General features: G+C 41.2%; 1 protein-coding gene across 1 annotated transcript in view; it reads right to left on the minus strand.

Annotated features, from left to right (window-relative positions):
- Positions 1-2,745: 2,745 nt before the first annotated feature.
- aplp1 (amyloid beta precursor like protein 1) overlaps positions 2,746-13,663 on the minus strand; it is a 59,238-nt gene continuing 48,320 nt past the window's right edge. The window contains exons 8-17 of the mRNA XM_088998296.1: positions 13,318-13,392; positions 13,090-13,248; positions 12,888-13,016; positions 11,113-11,212; positions 10,851-11,018; positions 10,743-10,763; positions 10,067-10,122; positions 6,504-6,569; positions 6,298-6,441; positions 2,746-6,204 (exon numbers count right to left, since the gene is read on the minus strand). Coding sequence (XP_088854422.1) covers positions 6,106-6,204; positions 6,298-6,441; positions 6,504-6,569; positions 10,067-10,122; positions 10,743-10,763; positions 10,851-11,018; positions 11,113-11,212; positions 12,888-13,016; positions 13,090-13,248; positions 13,318-13,392 — 1,017 coding nt within the window. The 3' untranslated portion in view covers positions 2,746-6,105. The remainder of the gene's footprint in view (positions 6,205-6,297; positions 6,442-6,503; positions 6,570-10,066; positions 10,123-10,742; positions 10,764-10,850; positions 11,019-11,112; positions 11,213-12,887; positions 13,017-13,089; positions 13,249-13,317; positions 13,393-13,663) is intronic.

The following is a 13,663-nucleotide window of genomic DNA, read 5'->3' on the forward strand; positions in this document are numbered from 1 at the left end:
CTTGGCCAAAACAAACATGCGAATCAAGTCTGTGTAAGCTCTCAGTCGTACAGGAGTGGTCCATCGATGAGAATGTTAACCTTCTCATCCATGTGAATCAAGCCTCTGAAGATGGAGGACACTGTTTCGCTGTGGCGACCCCTTGAAGGGAAAAGCCGAAAGGAAAAGAAGTTACGCGACTTGCTGCCGTTGTCATAATTGCATTCATTGTTTTTGTACCATTTTTAAGTGTTACACCACAAGTGTCAAGTTCAACGGATGATCGTGAATATGAGCCTTTCCGAAGAAGCTGGAAGACTTCTGATAACTCTGCCATTTATCGGACAATTACTATTTCTCGACAAATGGGGACGAGGAGGGGGTGAGAAAAGAACTTGGAGAAGCCTCGAGTTTTCAGAGGAGTGTATCCTTTCACAGGAAATCCTGGAATAATGATTGATGAAAACCCAGCAGAACGGAGTCCATTTGAATTCTTCAGTCTTTTTATTGATCAGAATCAGAGTAAGAAAGCCTTTAATAGTCACACAATGCGGAAATTTGCAAATGTGATATGGTATGATATATATATATATATATATATATATATATATATATATATATATATATATATATATATATATATATATATATGATAAAAGTATTATTGACTCTGTACTGGTAGAGACTAATCCTTTGCTGAACAAACAGGGCAGGATTTATAAATTCATAACCAGCATCACTGATACCATATACAGTGGGGCCTCAGTTTACGAACACCTTGACTTACGAACTTTTTGGTGTACGAACGTTACATTTATGAAAATTAAACCTTGGATTAAGCACTATTTTCCCGATACACACCCCCCACCATGGCTGGCGGAGTAATCTTCGGTGGAAGAACACCAAAGCACATGACCGAACACCGCCCCAGCCGGCCTACCTTTCCACACCCCCTTTCTATGAGTGCACATGTCGATCGTCTTCAACGATACTTTTGCCTTTATGGGACCGAAAAAGACCCCACCACAGGCTCATGTTCAGCCGAAGAAGGCACAAAACAAAATTGCAGTCAAGGAGAAGAAGGAGATCAATGGGAAACACGAACGAGGCGTGCGTTTGTGGCGTCACAGGTGCGCACCGTGGCTTTCATGTGAATCTCAGCCTGACACATTTCCCACGCTGTGTGTCACTTCCCTGAGAGTAACTTTCTACTACCATTCTACAAATAAAGAGCCCGGTATGCTAAGTCCACCATTGCTACCATCCTTTGCCTAACAGCTTTACACAAAGGCGCTATATAGTCGATGCTTTCACGTGACTAATGACACCGAAATTGTCACGTGCGAGTTGACAGCTGGTGCAGGGATGCCGCTCCCGACCTCCGCCAGCTGATGTCAATTCCCTAATCACCGATACTGGGACGTTTCAACGAGTCGCTGTCACCTCACCAGTGACATGATTACGACGCCTCGCGCCTCGCCAGTGTCTTGGACTTGCCAGCACAAGAGTTTGCTTCGCTCGAGGTTATTGTTAGCCTCGATCGCGTACTTTTGTTGCTTTCCGGGATCACATGTTTTTTTTTCACCCCCGTGTGCCATTTTATTTTGCCTAGCTTGATAGGCTTGACGGATCGCCCACCTTCTTTTGTCGTGTCCGTGGAATCATCGGACTCGCGCCTTTTGTTGTAATAAAATCTCTGCCCACTCCGACGTCTCTGCCGCCTGCTTAGCTGATAGAAAAGGCTTGGCATGATGTTACCCTTCGATCCTTGAAAGCAGAATGAAAGAATTTGGGATGTGCAGACTTTTATTGAACAGTTCCATCCAGAAAAGACTGTGGCTACGAGAATAATCAACTTGATGAATGATAATGCGATGCCTCAGTTTCGTAAGACCTTACAAGTCAGAAAGCAACAGGTGTCAATTAAGAGCCATCAACGACCATCACAAATGTAAATAAAGTGACTTTATTATATAGTGCATTGTATTTCTTTCATTACAATACAATAGCACATTTATTATACATATAATAAGGTATGTTGTGTGTAGTTTTAAGGCTTATTTAGTTGAAAATTATATTTTATGGAGACCTGGGAACGGATTATTCTCATTTTAATGGTTTCATATGGGAAATTAATTTTTGGGGATGCACACTTTTCGCCTTACACACTCTGTCTGAGAACCAATTAAGTTTGTAAACCGAGGCCCCACTGTAGATTAGAACATAAGTAAAAATATTAGTCTGAAAAAAACTTTTTTCATGAAAAAAATGTCGGGGAACGGGTTAAACATGCCATTTTTGCATATTGATCTATTATAAATATGAGTCTAGGAAAAAGGTAGCTATTTCCTCAACAGAGTAAAATGGGCTTTTTCTAAACATAGATTATCCAGCTCGAGTGACAATCATAGCACCAAGAGAAAACTCAGCAAATTCTTTGACACTTTTGAATTTGGATCAATGGCAGACTTGCAGTTGTCACTTTAGCGCAAATAACTAGAAGCCTCACATATAAACTTCCTCCTTCTCTTGATGCTTCTGTTTCTACATGTTCAGAAACTACAAAGCCACATGGTTGTCCCTTTAATATGCAGTGTGGCATGTCAATCTCCTGTACTGCCCTGCCGAACAAATTTGCAACTATAAAGTGTCCTTGAAAGTTTTGAAAGGCGCTTATAATTAAAATAGATTATTATTATTATTATTTTTTGGAATGTTGCAGAAATGGTCCAAGTGAAGATCAATGAAAACAAAGAAGACACCACATTTAAGGGTCATTCAATTTTATTTCACAATCGATTAGCTTGGTGTGTTTTTTACAGCCTCCGGTTACTTGCAAGTACATTTACACAACAGAGAAAACAAATTAGAGTAGCTTCTTCTTCTTGGTGCATGGCTTCAGTTTACGGATCGTATGGGGGTGTGTGGAGCGCAAGGGAGGGGGGCAATGGTGAACTAGTGTTGTATATTTGTGTGCACAAGCCACCGATGAGCATGACCATACAGTCTTGGTCTGAAATTGATAGATGACTTTTCGCAGCTTGGAGCAAGTGATGCAAAATGTAGAGCACGCTACTTAGCTGCCACCAGCAGAGGCCATTTTTGAACCAATCTCCAAGAGTTTGTTGACAGAAGAAGTCAAGCAACAGTAACCGTCAGCTATAACATAACTCCGCATGGCAGCATTATTCTGCCCTCAAAGAACATTGCAAAAAAGTAATCATAAGAAATGAAAAATATTGAATTGCTCAAGGAAATGTGGTCAAATAGCCATGCCAAGCACTTAGGAGCAATTTGGTTGGATTGTGCTTCGTGCCACATTGTCGCTGTTGATTAGGCTGCATACACCTGATTACATTTCACATTTATCTTAAACATGTCATTGTTTTACAATACAAGCTTCTAAAATGACACGTGAAAACCATGACCCTCAAATCAACTGATTACTACGTCCAATATAAATAAAAAATACAATATAATTACATCCAAAAACACAGCATTGTAAAAGGCAATAACAGCAATTAAAATCTCAATGACATTTTCAGGATTTCATCGGGAGAGAATTGAACAGAGAGGACAACGAGTATAAATAGAGATTGGGCGGAACTATAGTATTATATTCCTTTACTACATCTTCTAAATGCTGGTAGGGAACCCTCAATGGTAGATCCAAATCAAAACAGGCAAGCGTATCTTCATCTATGGTTTCAGTAGTATCGTTAAACTGGACATTCACTCACGAAGCTGTACAAATTATACAAAGGCTGTGACCCATGGTATCACAACCCGCCTTATGAGTCACACCGTCACAACTCCACTATGTGTGTGTGTGTGTGTGTTTTGCATCATCTCCAAAGCAGGATATAAGCAGCACATCCTGCAACGTGACCCTCTTAAGTGGCTTGATAAAATGACACACAGAGCTAAGAGGAAAAAGAACGCATGTACAGAGTGCTAATATTTCGTGTTAATATGTCAAGATGAGTAGCTTAATGACATCCTATCACTACTTATAGTCATGTGTGCTGTTTTTGTTTTTTTTTTTTTTTTTTTTTTTTTTTTTTTGGGGGGGGGGGTTTGGATTGAATACACACACTGACACAATATACCGCACTCTGTATTTTACAACTTCGGCTTTTTTAATTCCTCCGCTTTGACAGTCACTTCATAAATTATGAGCAGGCTGCTACCAAGTAGTGACGAAACTGTCAATACATGTTGCGTGCCGTGCATTGACGTCACGACTCTGTGATTAACGACGGGGAAAATTAAATAACTAAGGAAATTTAATCTCAACATCTACCTTAAATACATTCAGAAAGAAGTTACTGTATCATCTTGTGCTGTTTTTTTTTTGCAACAGTCCGTTTTCAATCAGCCATGTAAGGAAAATGCATCTCCTTCTTGTTTACAGCACAATGCACTAGTTGATGTATTACTCCATTACACTTAAAGTAACGTCTAACCAGGTTGTCTACTACGAGGAGGATAGGATACACTTGACTCCGGAATTGATCATGTGCTCGACAAAGTAAAACGAGTAACTGAATCTTCGGGCTGGAGTGACACAAAAATTGACCTGGTGTCAAAAACGATTATTTAGGTAAAGGTATTTCAACATGTTCATAAATACGTTCTATCGCACTTGTTTTCATTCAGGTCGTATGTAAGAAAGAGCTGACCCAGCTGACTTTGACAATACATACATTCGTTGCTGGACAATTTACAATCTTCAGTTAAAGTAACCTAAGCGTGATTTTGGAATGTCAGAGTAAACCAGGGTATAAATTGACTACAATAATGTTGATCACATTACAGGTCATCAGAATCTTTGAGATGATGCAAAAGCAGGTGCTGTCCAAATGTAAATGACCCGGACAAAAAATAAAATCCAAGATATTAAATATTAACCCATTCACTGCCAGACGTGCAAAAAATGTGTCCGCTTCAGTGCCAGAGTTTTCGTCATTGTTACTTGAATTTCAGGACCCACAGAATATTGACTCTTAGGACTACATAAACATTCAATACAGCATTAAAAACCTTAGACTCTCTTCTTTCATCAGAAAAAAAGAGTTAATTCCTAAATTATATGGGTCTGGAGTTATATGAGCTTGAAATGAAGGCAGTTGTCCAAAATACAATGAAATAAATTCATATTGGTTTGTATATCGCTTTAACAACAGCTGAAGCTGGAACAAAGCGCTAACATGGGAAAAAATGAATTGAAAAGCCAGCGCTTTATTGGCGCCTGAGCATGAAAAAACAAAACCCGAACAAATTCAGGAATGGCGCTCTACGTCATAACTTCAATTACCAAATACATTTGTGAATGGCAGTGAATGAGTTAAAACGCTAAGATGTTTAAAGTCAATTTCTGCTTTATCGTATCATCTCCAGGCAGCAGATACCCATTTGACAAATAACAAATAATCCAAATGCGGTTTGAATCGTCTGGGGGCTAAATATACATGTTATTTACAGTGTCGGTTTTGATAGGGCAACTTTTTGGAAGCAGTGTCGGGATCAACACAGATTTGTAGGATAAATAAATTTAATTTGGCTGAAATTGATATTTTGAGGGATATTTGCCAATTTAAGTAAAACAAGTATTGAGGGTTGGTACTTGGACAGGAATAAGACTTTGAAAAAATATGAGCTATTTTGGAGTTGATGGAGGTACATTCTATTGAATTGGTCGTTTGTGGTTGTAAATGAAGTTGAACAGGCTGCCTATCAAATCTCATCTCGATGGAGACATTTCTATATCTATGTGAGATGATATAGAAAATAAATATTCTAAAGCATTATGCACTATTAGGTTTCTGGTATGTCAGTAAGTATCATGCCACTGTAATGACTCTTTCAATGGGATGTTTTCTACAGTTTGCAGCTGGATCTAATCCGATGGAGATTACAGCAGGTATAGTTATAATATTCCCTATTCACATTTCGGTCATAAATATTGACGTACACTGTAGTTGGTCAATTACAATGCATACGAACTAAAGACCGAATTTATGTAGTTAATTCATGAAATCTCAACGTTTTCAATGCAATATAGGTGGCAGGGTTGGTGCACCGCTATGACGACGGGACAAAACCAGCGGTCGTCTTGTTACAAACTCAGTTCATCTGCTCAAAGAATTTGTAAGTGGGGTTTTCATAGCCGTGGTTTTGCATTTTGGTGAGCTGTCGCTCTTCTGGGGTCAGCATGGGGTCCACCTGTTGGAGTCAAATGCGAGCTTAGTCATCCTATGTGACGGAAGAAACTTGACCAAACCTTCAGGACTTCATTGTAGATTTGTCAGGTCCTACCTCCACGATTCCGTGGCTGATGGTGCCGTAGGGCTTCCTGCGCACCAGCAACAGACTGATAACCATCACCATGGCGATGGCCACAGCCACTACCAGCAATCCCACCATTGCTCCACGGTTAAATGTCTCCAAGGCGTCAGGTTGCTTTCGAAAGAAAGATGCAACGTGATGAATATCGCTGATTAATTATTGGGCCTAGTTCTTACCAGTTCATCTCTCTCGATCTCATCAGGCTTGTAGACGACCTGCTTGAGCTCCACGGAGGTGTTGATCTGCAAGGGAACATTTAGGCAGCTATCAACCATGGGTTGAAATATGGTTTCAGAGGACATATAAGGAAGTTTGACGTTTCAGAAACAGAAGCGTAATGTTGGGTCTCAAAGTGTCCACTTTAAAGTGGACAACTTCATCCGCAAGTGCAGATGTTCTTGTAGTTGTCACGTTTTGGTGTGCGACCAACGAGTGGCACTGTAGGGCCCCGCCTGCAGCTGCACAGGTGTTGGTCTTTTTAATCAGTGGCACTTAAACGGACTCCCAGCACGACCATTCAGTGTTAATGTGGTGTTCTTTAACCCAATGTCATGATGATTTTGTGTTTGCAGATGAATGACTATGCCACGTCTGAGAAGGTTGTTTGTTTCACTCTGTCAGGTTTGTTTCATCTTGTAATGTTTTACTCATGGTTTCGTTTGCTACTTTAGACCTTTCCATTCTGATAACTTTGTTGTTTGAGGTGAAAAGGTTTCTTCAGCCGTCATCTGTACTTCTTCGAAGGTGTCGGGACGTTTCGCTTCTTATCCAAGAAACTTCGTCAGCAAACTAAAGTCTTACTGGTAAAGTCTTACTGGTAGTTTCGGCCCTGAATCCACCGGTATCAGGCGAAATAGGATTAGGAATACTGATGAGGTGATACCGGTGGAAGTGGGGCATTCTGGCCAGTTGTTAGTCAGAACAATAGGAACAATCAGTGGAGTGGCAGGGAGTAGTCTTCTGCTCCCCCCAACCTGAGAGCAGGGACCTATCATAGCAGAGTCCGGCACCGCCATGTCTGGACAGTAGGGATATATATATATATATATATATATATAGGGCCTAAACTACCAGTAAGACTTTAGTTTGCTGACGAAGTTTCTTGGATAAGAAGCCAATCGTCCGACACCTTCAAAGAAGTACAGATGACGCCTGAAGAAACCTTTTCATCGATGGACCACTCCTGTACGACTGAGAGCGTACACAGACGTTTTGTTGTTTGAGAGTTCCTGCTAACTATTAAATACAATTTGGCAAATACACCCAGCTCCTCCCTCCTGCCTGCTTTTTTTGGGGTCCACCACCACCACCACCTTGCAAATTGTTTCACAAAATGTGTTTGTGAGTGAGCCTTTCTGTATTCCCATCCGGTTGTTTGATATTACCGGCCTCCTATGCATTTCCAATATTAAGTATTTATAATATTACATGCATTGACTCTGTCAACCTCCAAACAAAATTACTTAGATAAAATGTATTTGTTTATGCTTTCCATTTTATTTGTTACTCGTAAATTAACACATGATCTAAAAAGACCAATTGAACTTTTTTGTTGTTGTGAAATAACTGTTTCATTCATTCGTCTGTGTAAGCTCTGAGTCGTACAGGAGTGGTCCATCCATGAAAAGGTTTCTTCAGCCGTCATCTGTACAAATTTGAAGGTGTCGGACGTTTCGCTTCTTATCCAACAAACTTTGTCAGCAAATTAAAGTCTTACTGGTAGTTTTGGCCCTATATATATATTCCTAATGTCCAGACATGGCGGTGCCGGACTCTGCTATGATAGGTCCCTGCTCTCAGGTTGGGGGGAGCGGAGGACTACTCCCTGCAGATGCTCCACTGATAGTACCTATCGTTCTGACTAACGACTGGCCTGATTGCCCCACTTCGACCGGTATCACCTCATCAAAAATTAGTGCATCCAAAAGATAGGCTGCCAAATGAAAAACAAAGTACTGTAGTTTATTCAATACATTGTAAGAATGAAAATTATAAAGAGCAGTACATTGGGGAGACTAAACAAATTCTCCAAAAAGACATCAACATCGCAGGGCTAATACTAGTGGGCCTCAATCGGCAGTACATATGCACCTAAAAGCTAGCAACCACTCATTTGACGACAATGAACGACCGAACGACTGCACCTCAACGCACCCAGCTGTCAAATTCATAAAGTTTGCAGACGACACCACGGTCATCGGTCTCATCAAAGACGGCGACGAGTCTGCGTACCGACAACAAGTGGAGCAGCTGGAGCTCTGGTGCAGCCGTCACAACCTGGAGCTGAACACGCTCAAGACAGTTGAGATGATCGTGGACTTCAGGAAACATCCATCACCACAGCTACCCCTCACACTATCCAACTGCCTTGTGTCAACCGCTGAGACCTTCAAGTTCCTGGGAATCACAGTCTCCCAGTACATGAAGTGGGAGGTCAACACCAACTCTATCCTGAAAAAGGCCCAACAGAGAATGTACTTCCTGAGGCTTCTAAAGAAGCATGGCCTGCCACAGGAGGTGCTGCAACATTTCTACACGGCTGTCATCGAATCCATCCTGTGTTCTTCCATCACCGTTAGGTTCGGGGCCGCCACAAAAATGGACAAAATCCGACTTCAACGGACAGTTAGGACGGCGGAAAAAATCATTGGCACCGCCCTACCCACTCTCGAGGACTTGCACACTGCAAGAATCCAAACTAGGGCGCGGAAAATCCTACTGGACCCTTCGCACCCTGCCCACCACCTTTTCCAGCTACTCCCCTCAGGCAGGCGCTACCGATCCATGCGCACCAAATCCAGCAGACATTTAAACAGCTTCTTCCCCCAAGCCATTAACTCTTTGAACTCTTTCAACAGTAGCCAAAATGGAACTGTATAGTGCCACTTAGCAGTTTTTTTGACGACGATACTAGTGCAGTGTTCTACCGGAAACAAATTCCTTGTGTGTTCTACATACTTGGCAATAAAGATGATTCTGATTCTGATTCTGATGAGGTTAAAATCTTAGCGAAAGAACATAGATGGTTTGAAAGGGGGGTGAAAGAAGCGATTTTCATAAAACAACTAAATCCTTAAGTAACTTAAGTAAGACTTTAGTTTGCTGAGAAAGTTTCTTGGATAAGAAGCGAAACGTCCGACACCTTCAAAGAAGTACAGATGACGGCTGAAGAAACCTTTTCATCGATGTTTCATTCATTCTGAATATCTGGCTAAACTGTCTAATTTAAAACTCAATCTTGACATTGGAGCAGAAAAAGTTTATTCAACACTGTAACGATGTTTCTGTGATTCAGTTCAATGACGGCTCCATGCATATGCTGCATTCATTTGCAATCAGCGAGAGAGAACAGAGATGACCATCTGCTCTGGACGGAGTTTCAGAGTCTGAACAAGTCATCAATGAATCCATGCAAATAAAAAAAAGCTAGATTTTGGGATACCATACTTTTAGCCCGCTGCTTTAAAAATGGCAATCTAAGTGTCAATTTAAAAAAGCAACACAGTTAAAGAACTGAGAACAGTGAATAAACTTCACCAAGCTTTCCCCAACTCATATTTTATAACTAAAAGGCATGACCACTTATTATCATGAAACACACATGCACGCGCGCACACACACACACACACACACACACACACACACACACACACACACACACACACACACACACACACACACACACACACACACACACACACACACACACACACACACACACACGCATAAAGAATGCTACCTTTTCCTCATATTCATCAGTAGGAGCCTTCTCAGACGTGGCATAGTCATATTCATCTGCAAACACAAAATCATCATGACATTGGGTTAAAGAACACCACATTCACAAACAGGTCTGATGAACAACGGTGTTATTAAATCATATTAAGGGAATTTTCAAGAAGCACACAGCAGTGATTACTTGCCGCACATTCTACATATTTGTATACCGTATTTTCTGGGGTATAAGGCACACCTAAAAGCTTTTATTTTCTTCAAAAGATGACACTGCGCCTTATATGTGAAGTAATGTTGAGCCACAACCGGTTTTGCAACTACCATCAGCAGTCACTGACTCTGTTTTCGCCCCCTCATAGAAGAAGTTGTGCATAACCCCAACCTGTACTGTAGCGCTTTATAATGTGGTGTTGGTAACTTTTTTCATTCATTAAGGGTGTGCCTTCGAGTCCGGTGCGGCTTATATATGGAAAAAGTTTGAAAATACTCCATTCATTGCCTCATACTAAGGTGTGCCTTGTATACCGTAAAATACGGTACTTGGGATAGATAAACAGGATATGGTTTCACTTTAATGTTATGACATAGCTTTTTCCCCTCAATTGTTAAACATAGCTGTACAACCCCTGAGTTTTCTGAACCACCATCTGTATAACAGATGAATAGACAGGCTTGCTCACCTTTCTTATTCGATTGCAGGTCTGTAGCGACAAAGAGGAAAGACAAGGTTAGGGGAAAAAAAACAGTCTCGTGCGACAGACCTTACATATTACACACACAGTTCATACCAACACGAGGAGGATAAGGCCTGTTCTGGAATTCTCTCTCCTCTTCGACCTCGTCATCCTTTTCTTCCTCACTCTCAGCCGGCAAAAGCTCCTCGGTGGTGTGCGTCTCAGAGAAGGACGTGGTCATGAGCTCGCTGATGTCGCCGCGTTCTGCCCTCACCAGGTCTTCTACGGTGAACACGTTTAAAACTTTGGTAAATCTGATCTAAAATGCAAGATGATACATATTTTTCCAATACACCCCAAATATATTCCAGCATACGGATATCATCCCGGAGCTCTTCGGCCAAGATTGGGTCTTTGTAGAGCAGCGCCAGGCTCTGGTTCATCCTCTCCTCGATCACATGCAGATGTGTGTACACCTGGAAAATTTTTACGGAAAAGTTTTAACAGTAAATTGCAACGGATCTGACCTTGAACTGGACCCAGAGGACAATGTGCACTCAAGTGAAATACAACTCGTAATCCAAGCAAAAGTGAGATATGGGCTAAACCAGTGTCTGAAACTGATGACAAAAAGTTAACGGACACCAGGGCAGACAATTCTGAAAAGTTGCCTGCCTGGCCATAAAGTTGCCCGCCCGGCCATAAAGTTTCCTGCCTCATTTTTCATAACGTGAACCACAAAGAGACGACTAATCGCAAAACAAAAACAAAAACATTGTATAAAGTATAAAGGATTTTTTAAAATTAAGGAAGTACCTACCACAAATGCTCCCTTGCTTAATGTATGGTAAATATCCCTTGCTGAAGATTTTGCTCCAGTTGTCGTCATGGTGCACAATGCAATCTTGCGTTACGTTGTCTGCTAAAAGCCACATGGACTCCTCGAACAAACATTTGTTTGGCAGTTTGCATACTCGGCACGGCAGCCAATCAGAAGCCTGTTTCGTGCTACGGACTATACCGTGACTGTGAAGTGTACTTGAGAGTTTTGAAAGGCGATTAGAAAGAGGAGTCCACGTGGCTTGTAGCGGTTTGCTTGTAGTGTTTGCTTTATTGAATAAAACAAACGTTTGATTTGAAAAAAAAAAAAAAAAAAACACTTATTTATTTATTTTTTTTTTTTCTTGAGGAAGTTGTTGGCCACGAGGGCCGAGCCGTTTTGCAACTTGTACGCCCGACATAAAAGTTGTACGCCCCGGGCCTCCGGGCAGATGTTATTTCAAACACCTCCTAAACCGTGAAATGAATGGTCACTGTAAAATACTGTATCTTCATTTTTTAAATTTTAATTAGGACCAATGAAAGCTTGCGGCATATGGAATTTACCATTTGTTGCAATTTATACTGTATCTTTGATGTTTCTGAAAAAAATCATATTATGAAACACAGGACTATTATATACTGTATGAAGGTTATAACTTTAAGAACACCTGAAAGGAAAGGAAAGGAAAAAAATAGGGCAGATTCGGAATCGGAAAATCAAGAAAGGTTTACTTGCATCTGTGACTTTTTTCTTTATTTTTTAACCCTCGTATTATGTTGAAAAAAAATCACGTTGATTATGTTGTGGGTCATTTTTATCCGTATGTAAAAATCCACACAAAACAATCAAATAATAGGCGACAACAGCAACAACTGTTTCTGAGATGTTATAAACATACTTGAAAAGAAAGACAACATCTTTTCTATCCCATTGGGATATTTTAGAACTGTTTTGAAGAAAGGAAAAGGAAAGGATATCCAGTGCTTTAGTCAACACAAACATGGAAATGGTTAAAATGGACCCCTTAACATACTTTGAGGGTTAAATGTAAGAAAACCATCACAACATAATTTGTTAAAAAGTGTATGCTAATTAGAACCGGAAGCCAACCAACTTCACAAAAGGGGTTGTGTTATCCATTTGAGGTTGCAGAGCAAAAAAAGCGGAATGAAATTGGTTCGTCATAAGCCAAATTTAACTTTGATCGCAGCTCAAGAGAATTAATCGATATTTTATCTCATTCTTTCAAATCCATTTATTGAAGTGACACGAGAAGCCCATTGACACAATTTGCAGTAGTCAGCAGTAAATACCAAAGCGTCAGGCACCTGGAATTTCATCTGCTCAGCCTTCTGCGGGTCGACAGCCACAATATGCTGGTAGTGTCTGAGTGTGTGTCGGCGGTCCTTCTGCTCGGCTGCCATGTATCGCTTCAGAGCCTGCAACACGTGTTCCGGCTGCAAGGAGGACAGCGATGTTACGATGTGGCCACTTTGCGGCGCATCGCTTTCTATGACTGTTATATTTGACCTGCGGCTCGTCAGATTGCACAGCAGTCAGATAGTTCTCAAGGGCCAGCCGGCGGTTGTTGTTGAGGATGGACTCCACTCTGGCCAGATGAGTCTCGACCAGCCTCTGTCTCTCGCCCGCCACTTGTTCCTCCAGCGTCTGCAGCACGGACTGAAAGTGCTGCAGGCAGATGATGATGGAATTAAAATGGAGGCCATTGATGCAGCACATACCATCGGACACACTTACCTCATTTAGTGCCTGCTGCTCTGACTTGGGCAGATTCTTTGACTTGTTGTCTGCCTCAGCCCACTCCTTCATGATCTAAGTGGAAAGATTTCATGTCAGAAACTAGACACATCATAGTTTTCCATTGAAACGGCACAATCATGATCATAGACCGCTTTCTTACAATAGAGGGGGAAAAGCCCAAAATTATTTAAAATATGTTTTGTGAAATGTATTTCTTCTGGCTCTGAATTGTGGAAAGCAGGGTACACACATGAAACTGATAACTGCGCCTATGGTAATTTGAGTTCGATTTGTCCCATGGTTGTCTCTGGAAGATTAGTTTATGTTAACCCATTTAGGCCAA

Source organism: Hippocampus bargibanti, linkage group LG06 (genome assembly GCF_051943395.1).
Source record: "Hippocampus bargibanti isolate YZ-2025 linkage group LG06, ASM5194339v1, whole genome shotgun sequence".
NCBI lineage: Eukaryota > Metazoa > Chordata > Actinopteri > Syngnathiformes > Syngnathidae > Hippocampus > Hippocampus bargibanti.